This window comes from Eriocheir sinensis, chromosome 11 (assembly GCF_024679095.1).
Source record: "Eriocheir sinensis breed Jianghai 21 chromosome 11, ASM2467909v1, whole genome shotgun sequence".
NCBI classification, from domain to species: Eukaryota; Metazoa; Arthropoda; class Malacostraca; order Decapoda; family Varunidae; genus Eriocheir; species Eriocheir sinensis.
The window spans coordinates 12,633,232-12,647,443 of NC_066519.1; the positions used below are offsets into that span (position 1 = coordinate 12,633,232).

General features: G+C 44.8%; 1 protein-coding gene across 1 annotated transcript in view; it reads right to left on the bottom strand.

Moving 5' to 3' along the window:
• Positions 1 to 14,212, bottom strand: part of LOC126996850 (putative phosphoenolpyruvate synthase) — a 37,935-nt gene that overhangs the window by 8,472 nt on the left and 15,251 nt on the right. The window contains exons 10-22 of the mRNA XM_050857733.1: positions 13,681 to 13,876; positions 12,537 to 12,688; positions 10,635 to 10,730; positions 10,289 to 10,450; positions 9,469 to 9,616; positions 8,739 to 8,856; positions 8,405 to 8,556; positions 6,212 to 6,342; positions 4,284 to 4,437; positions 3,370 to 3,543; positions 1,066 to 1,203; positions 853 to 937; positions 21 to 109 (exon numbers count right to left, since the gene is read on the bottom strand). Coding sequence (XP_050713690.1) covers positions 21 to 109; positions 853 to 937; positions 1,066 to 1,203; positions 3,370 to 3,543; positions 4,284 to 4,437; positions 6,212 to 6,342; positions 8,405 to 8,556; positions 8,739 to 8,856; positions 9,469 to 9,616; positions 10,289 to 10,450; positions 10,635 to 10,730; positions 12,537 to 12,688; positions 13,681 to 13,876 — 1,795 coding nt within the window. The remainder of the gene's footprint in view (positions 1 to 20; positions 110 to 852; positions 938 to 1,065; positions 1,204 to 3,369; positions 3,544 to 4,283; positions 4,438 to 6,211; positions 6,343 to 8,404; positions 8,557 to 8,738; positions 8,857 to 9,468; positions 9,617 to 10,288; positions 10,451 to 10,634; positions 10,731 to 12,536; positions 12,689 to 13,680; positions 13,877 to 14,212) is intronic.

The following is a 14,212-nucleotide window of genomic DNA, read 5'->3' on the forward strand; positions in this document are numbered from 1 at the left end:
GTGTGTGTGTGTGTGCGTACCTTGAGGGCGCTGGGTACATCCGCAGACTCCACTCCGGTACAGGAAGACAACAACACAGCCATGTCCAAAATGTTGTCCGTGCTGAGTTCTGCAAGGAAGGAAGGAAGGAAGGAAGGAAGGAAGGAAGGAAGGAAGGGAAGGAGGGAGGGAGGGAGAGTAAAAGAAGGGAAGGAGGGAGGAAGAAAGCGAGGAAAGGAAGAAAGGAAGGAAGGAAGGAAGGGAGGGTAAAAGAAGGGAAGGAGGGAGGAAGAAAGCGAGGAAAGGAAGAAAGGAAGGAAGGAAGGAAGGAAGGGAGGGAGGGTGAAGAAATGGAAGGAAGGAAGGAAGGGAAGGAGGGAGGGAGGGAGAGTAAAAGAATGGAAGGAGGGTAGAAGGAAGGGAGGAAATGAAGGAAGGAAGGAAGGAAGGAAGGAAGGAAAGAAGGAAGGAGGGAAGGAAGGAAGGAAGGAAGGAAGGAAGGAAGGAAGGAAGGAGAGTAGGAGGGAGGATGAGAGGGAGAATGAACAGAAAGAAAAAAGGAAGGAAGGAAGAGAGAGAGAGAGAGAGAGAGAGAGAGAGAGAGAGAGAGAGAGAGAGAGAGAGAGAGAGAGAGAGAGAGAGAGAGAGAGAGAGAGAGAGAAAAAAGAAAAGAGACCAGTCAAGAAGAAAGAAAGAAGGGAAAAAAACAAGAAAGAAAAAGAAAGAAAAAAGAAAGAAAAAAACAAATGAGTCACTCCATCATAAAAATAAAAACAGGAAAAAGAAATAAAACAGAATATACCAAACACACACACACACACACACACACACACACACACACACACACACACACACACACACACACACACGTACCTTTCCTGCCCTCCGCCAACATTACAAAAGCGATGGATTGGGTGGTGGACGCGACTCGGCTGGAGGCCATATGGACCTTGGAAACCTGATAGACAGATAGATAGATAGTTACGATAGATAGACAAATAGAAAGATACAGGGATAAGAAGACAGAACCCCTCCCCTCCCCCCCCCACCCACCCACACACACACACACACACACACACGTAGTACCTCTAGGAGATCAGGGAGGCGTCTGTTGATCTCCGCATATAGAGCCTTGGCATTCACCGCCCTCCCTGGCTCCATTTGATAGTCTCTGTACTGCTCCTGGTACCTCCTCATCCTCCTCTGGGTCAGTCTCACTTTGTCCTGGGAGGGGGAGAGAGAGAAGGGGTGAAGTGAGGTGGGATCAGGATGTAAGGGAAGGGAAGGGAAGGGAAGGGATGGGATGGATTAAGAAGGGAAGGGAAGGGAGGGAATGGTAAAAGATGGGATGGGTTGGGAAGCGATGGTAAAGGGAAGGGATGGGAAGGGATGGGATGGGAAGGGTTGAGAAGGGAAAGGAAAGTGTTTGGAAGGGAAGGAAAGAGTTGGGAAGGGAAGGAAAGAGTTAGGAAGGGAAAGGAAGGGAAGGAAAGGTTTAGGAAGGGAAGGGATGGGAAGGAAAGGGAGAGGAAGGGATGGGATGAGTTAAGAAGGGAAGGAAAGGGTTAGGAAGGGAAGGGATGAAATGGGAAGGGAAGGGAAAGGAAGGGAAGGGTTGAGAAGGGAAAGAAAGGGTTAGGAATGGAAGGGATGGGAAGGGAAGGAAAGGGATGGGATGAGTTGAGAAGGGAAGGAAAGGGTTAGGAAGGGAAGGGATGGTAAGATAAGGGTTGGGATAGGATGGGAAGGGTTAGGAAGGGAAAGGACGGTAAGATAAGGAATGGAAAAGAAAGGGAAGGGAAGAGAAGAGACGGAAAGAGAAGGGATGGGAAGGGAAGAAAGAGGAAGTGAAGGGGTGAGATGGGAAGGAAGGGGAAGAAAGAGGTGGAAGGGGGAAGTATTGTGTATGGCTATAAAACAAGTTAGATGGAAAACAAATGATAAAAGGACATTGAACAAGTAAAAAGAAAAGTCGTATAAGTGAAATTAGCAGATGGAGGAGTGAACACATAGCTTGGCATTATAAGACTTTCGCTTCTCACATCAGCTCTTTCTAAAGGTCAAAGAGGGGGTCAGTCGGGTTCTAATGAGTGTTTCTTCAGGTTAATGGTACAGAAGAAGGCTCAAACTACTACCAGGGTCATAAAACTACCCCTGGAAATGCCCACAACTCCTACGAAAGCCTTGTCAAATATGTGTTTCTTCAGGTTCATGGTACAGAGGAAGGGTCAAACTAACACCAGGGTCATAAAACTACTCCTGGAAATGCCCTCAACTCCTACGAAAGCCTTGTCAAATATGTGTTTCTTCAGGTTCATGGTACAGAAGAAGGCTCAAACTACTACCGGGGTCATAAAACTACTCCTGGAAATGCCCTCAACTCCTACGAAAACCTTGTCAAATATGTGTTCTTGGGCGACGAAATGTCTTATTATACGACCCATAGAGTTAACAGGAGTCACATCAGCTCTTTCTAAAGGTCAAAGAGGGGGTCAGTCGGGTTCTAATGAGTGTTTCTTCAGGTTAATGGTACAGAAGAAGGCTCAAACTACTACCGGGGTCATAAAACTACCCCTGGAAATGCCCTCAACTCCTACGAAAGCCTTGTCAAATATGTGTTTCTTCAGGTTCATGATACAGAAGAAGGCTCAAACTACTACCGGGGTCATAAAACTACTCCTGGAAATGCCCACAACTCCTACGAAAACCTTGTCAAATATGTGTTTCTTCAGGTTAATGGTACAGAGGAAGGCTCAAACTACTACCGGGGTCATAAAACTACTCCTGGAAATGCCCTCAACTCCTACGAAAACCTTGTCAAATATGTGTTTCTTCAGGTTATTGGTACAGAGGAAGGCTCAAACTACTACCGGGGTCATAAAACTACTCCTGGAAATGCCCACAACTCCTACGAAAACCTTGTCAAATATGTGTTTCTTCAGGTTATTGGTACAGAGGAAGGCTCAAACTACTACCGGGGTCATAAAACTACTCCTGGAAATGCCCTCAACTCCTACGAAAGCCTTGTCAAATATGTGTTTCTTCAGGTTCATGGTACAGAAGAAGGCTCAAACTACTACCGGGGTCATAAAACTACTCCTGGAAATGCCCACAACTCCTACGAAAGCCTTGTCAAATATGTGTTTCTTCAGGTTCATGGTACAGAGGAAGGGTCAAACTAACACCAGGGTCATAAAACTACTCCTGGAAATGCCCTCAACTCCTACGAAAGCCTTGTCAAATATGTGTTCTTGGGCGACGAAATATCTTATAATACGACCCTATATAGAGTCAACAGGAGTATGTATGTATATATGTATGTATGTATCCATCAAAAGCTACATGTACACACCTAAGACCCCCCCTCCCCCACTCCAGCCCATTACGTACAAAGACCACCGTTAGAAGACTGCGCAGCTTGGCCCACAGTGTCGCCACCCCAAAACGGTCCCTCGCCCTCCGCAGCATCTCGGGGGTGGTGACGTAATGGCCGAAGACCGTCATGTCGAGAGCCTGGAACACCAACGCCCCCGCAGCCTCCTCGTCCGCCAGCCTTTGCATCGTCTGCGGGAAGGGGAAGAAGGAGTTAGGAGGGAGGGAAGATGAGGGTAGGAAAAGGAAAAGGGAGGAGAGGGAGATAATGGAAGAGGAAAGGGTGGAAGAAGAACTATCAGAAACTACGAAAATGCAAATGAGCTGAGTACGATAACTTGGCAACGCTGTCCCGAACCCTTCCTCCCTCCATCAAAACTCTCGTATCTACACAAATAACGATAGAAAATTAAAGTTATCGTTGAAACTCTTAAATATGGATGGTTTTCGTTCTGTTTCGCTAGTTAGGTTAGGTTAGGTAAGATTAGGTTATGTTATGTTATGTTAGGTTATCTGTCAGAAACTACGAAAATGCAAATGAGCTGAGTACGATAACTTGGCAACGCTGTCCCGAACCCTCCCTCAAAACTCTCGTATCTACACAAATAACGATAGAAAATTAAAGTTATCGTTGAAACTCTTATATATTGATGGTTTTTCGTTCTTTCTTCCTCTAGTTATCGGTCAAAAACTACGAAAATGAAAATGAGCTGAGTACGATAACTTGGCAACGCTGTCCCGAACCCTCCCTCAAAACTCTCGTATCTACACAAATAACGATAGAAAATTAAAGTTATCGTTGAAACTCTTATATATTGATGGTTTTCGTTCTTTCTTCCTCTAGTTATCGGTCAAAAACTACGAAAATGAAAATGAGCTGAGTACGATAACTTGGCAACGCTGTCCCGAAGCCTCCCTCCCTCCCTCCTCACCTCGTGCATGTTGAGGAAGACGTGGGTGTAGTAGGAGGGGCAGAGCACGGTGTGGTGGAGGTCAACCCCGCGCCACTGCAGCTGAAAAACGAGGTCGAGAACTCCGGCCACGAGACTGATGGAGAGGGGAGACGTGCTGCCCGGGAACACCTCGCTGGGGAAGGGGAGAAAGAGAGGGGTCAGAGATGGTGTGGATGCTACCTAAAGAGGGGAAAGGGGTCGAGGAGAAGTAGAGAGGGGTTAGGATTGTGTTTAGAGAGGCTGGAAGGAGTTAAAGAAAGAAAGAGGATATTTAGAAGTGGGAGAAAGGTTAAAAGAAGATCCCGATGGCAAAAGTGAAAGAAAGAGTGGAGAAGAAGGAGAAAGATATCGAGAAGACGACAAAGGGTTTAAAGAAGGCCTCGATGCCATAGAAGGGAGGAAGAGGGTGTTTAGAAGCGAGTGAAAGGGGTTTAGAAGAAGAGTAAAGGATATTGAAAAAAGAGAAAAGGAGTTAAAAGAGAATTAGAGGGTGTTTAGAAGCGTAGTAAAAAGGGTTTAGAAGAAGAGTAAAGGATATTGAAAAAAGAGAAAAGGAGTTAAAAGAGAATTAGAGGGTGTTTAGAAGCGTAGTAAAAAGGGTTTAGAAAAAGAGTAAAGGATATTGGAAAAAGAGAAAAGGAGTTAAAAGAGAATTAGAGGGTGTTTAGAAGCGTAGTAAAAGGGGTTTAGAAGAAGATAAAGGGTATTGGAAAAAAGAAAAGGAGTTAAAAGAGAATTAGAGGGTGTTTAGAAGCGTAGTAAAAAGGGTTTAGAAAAAGAGTAAAGGATATTGGAAAAAGAGAAAAGGAGTTAAAAGAGAATTAGAGGGTGTTTAGAAGCGTAGTAAAAGGGGTTTAGAAGAAGATAAAGGATATTGGAAAGAGGGAAAAGGCGTTAAGAGAATTAGAGGGTGTTTAGAAGCGTAGTAAAAGGGGTTTAGAAGAAGATAAAGGATATTGGAAAGAGGGAAAAGGAGTTAAAAGAGAATTAGAAGGTGTTTAGAAGATGGAAAAAGGTATTGTAAAGAGGGAAAAAGAATTAGAAGACAACATTGGTAAAAAGGGAGGAAAATCGAGTTAAGAAGATGGGAAAGGCGTATAAAAAGGAGTTACAAGAGAATTAGAAGGTGTTTAGAAGATGGAAAAAGGTATTGTAAAGAGGGAAAAAGAGTTAGAAGACCACGTTGGAAAAAGGGAGGAAAACCGACGTTAGAAAATGGGAAAGGCGTATAAAAAGGAGTTACAAGAGAATCAGAAGGTATTTAGAAGATGGAAAAAGGCATTCTAAAGAGGGAAAAAGAGTTTAGAAGAAGACAACGTTGGAAAAAGGGAGGAAAACCGACGTTAGAAAATGGGAAAGGCGTATAAAAAGGAGTTACAAGAGAATCAGGTGTTTAGAAGATGGAAAAAGGTATTGTAAAGAGGGAAAAAAGAGTTAGAAGAAGACCACGTTGGAAAAAGGGAGGAAAATCGACGTTAGAAAATGGGAAAGGCGTATAAAAAGGAGTTACAAGAGAATCAGAAGGTGTTTAGAAGATGGAAAAAGGTATTGTAAAGAGGGAAAAAGAGTTTAGAAGAAGACCACGTTGGAAAAAGGGAGGAAAATCGACGTTAGAAAATGGGAAAGGCGTATTAAAAGGAGTTACAAGAGAATCAGGTGTACCAACACATCTAGAAGATGGAAAAACACACATATTGTAAAGAGGGAAAAAGAGTTTAGAAGAAGACCACGTTGGAAAAAGGGAGGAAAATCGACGTTAGAAAATGGGAAAGGGATTTACAAGAGGCGAAATGGCTACAGAAAAGTCAACAACACCATCAACTATACCAACACATCTATAGACACGTAAACACACACACATATAGACACACAGAAACACCCACCATACCCCCCCCCCCCAACATTACCCCGTGTTCCCTTTGGTGATGGGCTCCTGGTCCGTGACGGTGCCTGAGTCCTGTTCGTGAATAAGCTCGTACTCTGTCCACGCGTTGAGGCTGGTGATGGGGCGAGCCTGCAACACCACCACCTGGCCCCCCTGCCGACGAGAGAAATGAAGTCAGTATTCGTTGACGGTTCCATCCCTCACATCACTAGTTTAAAAGGCCGAAGAGGAGGTCAGGGGGTTCTTTTTTAGGTTCACGGTACAGAGGAAGGGTCAGACTACCACCAGGGTCATTAAACTACCCCTGGAAATGCCCAAAACTACCATGCCAAATATGTGAGATAGAAAGAGATGGAGAACAGAAAAAAATCAAAGAAAGAAATCACATCACGAGTTTAAAAGGCCGAAGAGGAGGTCAGCGGGTTCAAATGAGTGGCTTTTTTAGGTTCACGGTACAGAGGAAGGGTCAGACTACCACCAGGGTCATTAAACTACCCCTGGAAATGCCCAAAACTCGGGGCTCTAATGACTGGGGGGTTTTAGGTTCACGGTACAGAGGAAGGGTCAGACTACCACCAGGGTCATTAAACTACCCCTTGAAATGCCCAAAACTCGGGGCTCAAATGACTGGAGAGTTTTAGGTTCACGGTACAGAGGAAGGGTCAGACTACCACCAGGGTCATAAAACTACCCCTGGAAATGCCCACAACTCCTATGAAAGCCTTGCCAAATATGTGAGATAGAGAGAGTTGGAGAACAGAAAGAAATTAACGAAAGAACAGAAGAAGGAAACAGGAAAAACATAATAAAAGAAGGAAAAGAGAGAATGAATTAAAGGTATGTGGGTGGGAAGGTGATAGAGAGATAGATAGATAGACAGAGATAAGAGAAAAGAAAGAAGAAAAGAAAGAAAGAAAGAAACAGAGGAAGAAGGAAGAGAACAGGAGGAGAAAGAATAGAGGAAGAAGGAATTAGTGGTATAAGAGAAAGAGAGATAGGGATAAAGAGACAGAGAAAAGAAAGGAGAAATTAAAGAAAGAAAAATAATCCCTATAATCTCTCTCTCTCTCTCTCTCTCTCTCTCTCTCTCTCTTATATCACAGGACGATAAGCTTGAGAGAGAGGGGTCAAATATGTCGACCTCAGAGATACTATATCTATCTTTATATCTCTCTCTCTCTCTCTCTCTCTCTCTCTTAGTAACCTCTTTCTACCCGGTTTAAAGGTCGAGAGAGAGAGAGAGAGAGAGAGAGAGAGAGAGAGAGAGAGAGAGAGAGAGAGAGAGAGAGAGAGAGAGAGAGAGAGAGAGAGAGAGATGCCTGGGAACAGCATTATCTTCCCTACAATCATTATCTTATCTCTATCTTTATCTTTACAGTGTCACGTGACTTATTATATACAGGTTCATATAAATTATGTACCATTATTTTATTTTATTTATTTTTTCTATATTTTTCTCTATCATTTTCTTTATCAACTTGTTTCCCTTTTCTTTTTCGTAATCTTTCTCTTTCCTCCTCCTCTCCTTCTTCTCCTCCTCCTCCTCCTCCTTTTCCTCTCCATTTCTTTCTCTTTAAACGTTCCTTTCACATGTTTTCCCCTTTTCCTCACCTCCCTTTCTCCCTTTTTCCTCCCTTCCCTTCCCTTTCGTACCCTCAAGAACTAAACTACAACCCTTCCCCTTTTAACCTTCCCCTTTTCCCTATTTTACGTTCCCTTTCTTACCTTCAGGAGGGCAAACAAACATCACACTCCCTTAAACTCCCTCTCTTTCCCTGCTCCCCTTCCCTTCCGTACCCTTAAGAACTAAAATACAACCCATTCCCCTTTTAACCTTCCCCTTTTACGTTCCCTTTCTTACCTTCAGGAGGGCAAACAAACATCACTCTCCCTTAAACTCCCTCTCTTTCCCTTCTCCCCTTCCCTTCCGTACCCTCAAGAATTAAAATACAACCCATTCCCCTTTCAACCTTCCCCTTTTACGTTCCCTTTCTTACCTTCAGGAGGGCAAACAAACATCACTCTCCCTTAAACTCCCTCTCTTCCCCTGCTCCCCTTCCCTTCCGTACCCTTAAGAATTAAAATACAACGCATTCCCCTTTTAACCTTCCCCTTTTACGTTCCCTTTCAGGGCCTTTCTTACCTTCAGGAGGGCAAACAAACATCACTCTCCCTTAAACTCCCTCTCTTCCCCTTCTTCCCTTCCCTTCCGTACCTTCAGGAGCGCGAACTCAACGTCCCTGGGCCCGGCGAAGGCTTCATGCAGGAACAGCGCCACGCGGGCCAGTCTGAGGGCGGCGGCGTCACTCACACAAGCTTGCTGCCGTTCCTCCGCGCCCACAGCCACCTCCTCCGTGCCTCCGCCCTCTGTGTATGTGTGTGTGTGTGTGGAGGGAGAGAGAGAGAAAGGGAAGGAGAAGGAGAGAGAGAGGAAGGGTATGAGTGAGTAAGGAGTAGCTGCCTTTTCTCAATAACTACAATAAACAAGCTAAATAAATGATATATGATAAGTAAAGCCACAAGTCACCACACTCGGGCTCGTCACCTACCCTTGAGCACACACTTGGAAGCCTTGCCGCCCACTGACCGCTTGGAGACCCTGAGAGCGTCCCGCCAACTCCTCCTGACGATCACGGTGTCAGGCTCAGAGGCCCCCGAGACCACGCTCTGAAGAGGGACGACGAGGAGGATAAAAAGGACGAGGAGAACGAGGAGGAGGAAGACGAGGAAGAGAAGGAGGGATAAAAACGAGAAGGCTGTATTAGAGAAGATTAGAATGAGGGAGTTTTGTGTATCTAGTTGAATTATTTGCTTGAAAAGGATTGGAAACGGTAAAATAAAGAGTAGAATTAGAAAGAAAGGATTGAAAAGAGTAGATGGAGTTAGAAAGATAGGATTGAAAAGGATAAATAGACTTAGAAAGAAAGGATTGAAAAGGATAAATAGAGTTAGAGATAAAGGATTGAAAAGGGTAGATGGAGTTAAAAATTTGAAAGAAAAAAATTGCCGAGAAAAATTAAGTTAAAAAAAAAGGAAAAATGTCAAAAGATACTAATTCAAAAAATGTCAAAGAAAGTTAAGCTGAAATTGGTAAACTAGAATGGTCACACACACACACACACACACACACACAGACTCCATCCCCCACAACCCACAACCCAACCCCCCCATCCCCTTCTCCCAACATCCCCGCCCCCCCATACCCACCTCGCCCCCCTCCCTCCCCTCCCCTCCCACACCCACCTCCCTCCCCTCCTCACCCCTCACCCCCACACCCACCTCGCCCAGCCCGTAGTTAGCTGTAATGGTGATGGCCGAGGGGTCGCCGGTGATGGGGTCAACCGTGAACATGACCCCCGCCGCCGCCGCCACCGCCATCTCCTGCACCACCACCGCCATGCCCGACTCCACCGGCTGACCGCGCTGCCTAAAGGGTGTTGGATCGGGTGTTAAGAGGTATGAATGGCTTTTAATGGGTTTGGATGGTTTGTAATAGGTTTTTATGGGTTTTAATGAGTGATAATGAGTTTTAATTGGTTCTAATGGGTTCTAATGGATTCTAGTGGGTGCAAGAAGGTTCTAATGGGTTTTAAGGGGTTCTAATGTGTTTCAATGGATTTTAAGGGGTTTTAATGGGTTCCAGTGGGTTTTAATGGGTTCTAATGTGTTCTAATGGGTTTTAATGGGTTCTAAAAGGTTTTAATGCGTTCTAATAGGTTTTAATGGGTTCTAATGAGTCCTAATGGGTTTTAATGGGTGACAATGAGTGATACTGGTTTTAAATAGGGTCATGGAAGGGGTGTTAATGGGTTCTAATGGTTTAATGGGAGGGTTTTACGACGGTTAATATAATGGTTTTAATTGGAAAGTGCTATGAACTTTAACGTAATGGTTTGAATTGGTTATAATTGTCTATTACTACTACTATTACATTTACGATTACTACCATTCACATTACTACTACTACTACTACTACTACTACTATTTTTATTTTTACTACTATATAAATGATACCTCCACCCATGTTTATTTTCCCGACACATAATCTACTTCTACTACTACTACTACTACTACCATTTCTCCTTCTCCTCGTGCTCACCTCCTGTACTCGACGCTGTGGTAGGCGAAGAGGGAGGCCCAGCAGCGCGTGAGGGCCTTCAGGAGGTCCCGCCGCCCCGCCACCCCCAGCACCGTCTCGTTCTGCCCCGCCGCCGACGTCTCCGCCCCGTCCTCGCTGCACCCCGATGACCTCACTGCCACCCTGCACGCACACACGCACACACACACACGGGTTGTTAATACGTACACACACACATACACAGGGTCTTAGTACATACACATACATACACACGAGCTGGTGGTATCTTACACACATATATACATACAGCTTGGTAAATACACACACACACACACACACACACACACACACACACACACGCACACACCTAGTTTTCTCCACGTCCAGAACCTCCTCCAGGGATGTGAACAGCTCCTCCTGCACCTCCTTGCACACCTGGACCCCCTTACACATATTCACGGCCCTGGGGAAAGAGAGAGAGAGAGAAAGAGAGAAAAATGACATACTATTGTTATAATTTATGATCTGTTTATCTTTGTCTAATCTCACTCACTCACTCTTAAACTCTCCCCTGCACACGACTTTCTACTCTTGCTAATCTCTGTCCCATCCAAATCCCTTCTGCAAGAGTTCACCAGCATCTTCATTCTTTTATCCCTATACTGTCCAAATCCCTTCTGCAAGAGTTAACCAGCATCTTCATTCTTTTATCCCTATACTGTCCAAATCCCTTCTGCAAGAGTTAACCAGCATCTTCATTCTTTTATCCCTATACTGTCCAAATCCCTTCTGCAAGAGTTAACCAGCATCTTCATTCTTTCATCCCTATACTGTCCAAATCCCTTCTGCAAGAGTTAACCAGCATCTTCATTCTTTTATCCCTATACTGTCCTAATCCCTTCTGCAAGAGTTAACCGGCATCTTCATTCTTTCATCCCTATACTGTCCAAATCCCTTCTGCAAGAGTTAACCGGCATCTTCATTCTTTCATCCCTGTACTGTCCAAATCCCTTCTGCAAGAGTTAACCAGCATCTTCATTCTTTCATCCCTATACTGTCCAAATCCCTTCTGCAAGAATTAACCAGCATCTTAATTCTTTTATCCCTGTACTGTCCAAATCCCTTCTGCAAGAGTTAACCAGCATCTTCATTCTTTCATCCCTATACTGTCCTAATCCCTTCTGCAAGAGTTAACCAGCATCTTCATTCTTTTATCCCTATACTGTCCAAATCCCTTCTGCAAGAATTCACCAGCATCTTCATTCTTTTATCCCTATACTGTCAAAATCCCTTCTGCAAGAGTTAACCAGCATCTTCATTCTTTTATCCCTATACTGTCCAAATCCCTTCTGCAAGAGTTAACCAGCATCTTCATTCTTTCATCCCTATACTGTCCAAATCCCTTCTGCAAGAATTAACCAGCATCTTCATTCTTTTATCCCTATACTGTCCAAATCCCTTCTGCAAGAGTTCACCAGCATCTTCATTCTTTCATCCTTGTCCCATCCAAATCCCTTCTGCAAGAGTTAACCAGCATCTTCATTCTTTTATCCCTATACTGTCCAAATCCCTTCTGCAAGAGTTAACCAGCATCTTCATTCTTTCATCCCTATACTGTCCAAATCCCTTCTGCAAGAGTTAACCAGCATCTTCATTCTTTTATCCCTATACTGTCCAAATCCCTTCTGCAAGAGTTCACCAGCATCTTCATTCTTTCATCCCTATACTGTCCAAATCCCTTCTGCAAGAGTTAACCAGCATCTTCATTCTTTTATCCCTATACTGTCCAAATCCCTTCTGCAAGAGTTCACCAGCATCTTCATTCTTTTATCCCTATACTGTCCAAATCCCTTCTGCAAGAGTTCACCAGCATCTTCATTCTTTCATCCTTGTCCCATCCAAATCCCTTCTGCAAGAGTTAACCAGCATCTTCATTCTTTTATCCCTATACTGTCCAAATCCCTTCTGCAAGAGTTAACCAGCATCTTCATTCTTTCATCCCTATACTGTCCTAATCCCTTCTGCAAGAGTTAACCAGCATCTTCATTCTTTTATCCCTATACTGTCCAAATCCCTTCTGCAAGAGTTCACCAGCATCTTCATTCTTTCATCCCTGTCCCATCCAAATCTCTTCTGCAAGAGCCAACCAGCATCCGCGCTCTTTCGTCCCTTCCACTGGCAAATTCTGGAACAGCCTTGAGTCCTTCGTCATATATTTCACAAGCTTCTAATTCTTCCTCCAAAATCCTCTCTCTTCTCCTCAGCCTACCTCGCGCAGGCCTCCTTCAGCCTGGCCGCTTGTCCCGCCGCAGAGGCCATTCGCAGGTTCCTGATGGCTTGCTGCAGGTCATGACACGCCGCCAGCTGCACCTCCCAAGCCCGAGCTGTCACCACTACTCCAGGGGGCACCTCGAACGGCTCCTGAAGGGGGTGTGAAAAGAGCGTAGAGTTAGTGGGGAAGGAGAGAGAATTTAAACGTAAGAGCTTGGAGATAAATGCTTAGTAGGTTGAAAGGGAGAATTTAGGAGAAAAAAAGTTAAAGGTGTTAGTGGTTATGGGTTTGTGGTTCTAGGGGTTAGTAGTTAGAGGTTATCAGTGATTATATTAGGTTAAGAAGAATATGGAAAGAATGGGTTTGTAATAAGAAGGAATGGATAGGTTAGGAAGGATATGGAAAAGATTGGATAGAAAGGATATTGAAAGGATAGGTAAGTTCAGATATTGAAAGGATAGGTTAGGAAGGATATAGAAAGAATAGGATAGAAAAGATAGGTAGGATTAGTAAAAGAGAAGGAAAAAGAAGAAGATGAAAATAAATACTGGAAGAGGAGGAGGAGGAGGAGGAGGTGGAGGAAGGAGAGAGGAAACTTACAGAAGAGATAAGGAAAGATAAGAAGAAACAGAGTGACAGACAGACAGACAGACAGAAAGATAGACTTATCACTCGGGTCACAAAACACGTGAAGACAACAGACTCATTATAAAGTCCACAAAGATTAAGATTATGAACACACACACACACACACACAGACACACACACACACACACTCCCTTTCCTTCCCTTTCTCTCCCCCCTTTTTCCTCCCTTTCCCTTCCTCCCTCCCCCTCCCTTTCCTTCCCTCTCCCTCCCTTTCCTTCTCTCTCTCCCCCTCCCTTTCCTTAACTTTCCCTCCCTTCCCTTTCCCTCCCTCCTTCCCTCCCTCCCTCCCTTTCCCTTCCTTTCCTTCCCTTTCCATCCATCCCCCTCCCTTTCCCTCCCTTTGTTTCCCTTTCTCTCCCTTTCCTTCCCCCTCCCTTCCTTTCATTTCCTTTCCCTCCCTTTCCTTCCCTCTCCCTTCCCTTTCCCTCCCTTTCCTTCCCTTTCCTTCCCTCCCTTTACTTTCCTTCCCTTTCCTTCCCTTTCCTTCCCTTACCTGCTCAGGCTCAAGCAATTCCTTATAAGCCGTCAGCATGGCCAGAGACGCGCCCTTGCCCCCCGCCAAGCTGAGGTCCCGGCACCGAGGGTCTTCCAAGGGCACCACCAAGGGTACACCGCCTAACGCCCAGCCTGCCGGAGCCTCCACTAAGGGTAAGCTCTCCCTTTCTGGCACGGGGCACAGCGCGGTGTATCTGGGAAGGGAGAAAGAGGGTGAGTGAAGAAAGGAGAAAGGGTGAGGAATGGAGGAGAAAGAGGAGAGAGAAAAGAAGGGGTAAGGGAGAGAAAAAGGGTTAAGAAAGGAGGAAAAAGAGGAGATGGAGGGAGAGGAGAATGAGCGAATAAAAAGGAAGAGGAGGAGATGGAGGAGGAGGAGATGAAAGAGGAGGAGTAAGAATGAAAAGATTAAAGAAATGAAAACAGGAAGAAGGAGAAAAGGGAGGAAGAGAAGAGAGAAAGAGAGAGAAGGAAAAGAACGAGGAGGAGGAGGAGGAAGAAAGAGGAGGAGGAAAAAGAAATACCAACAGGAA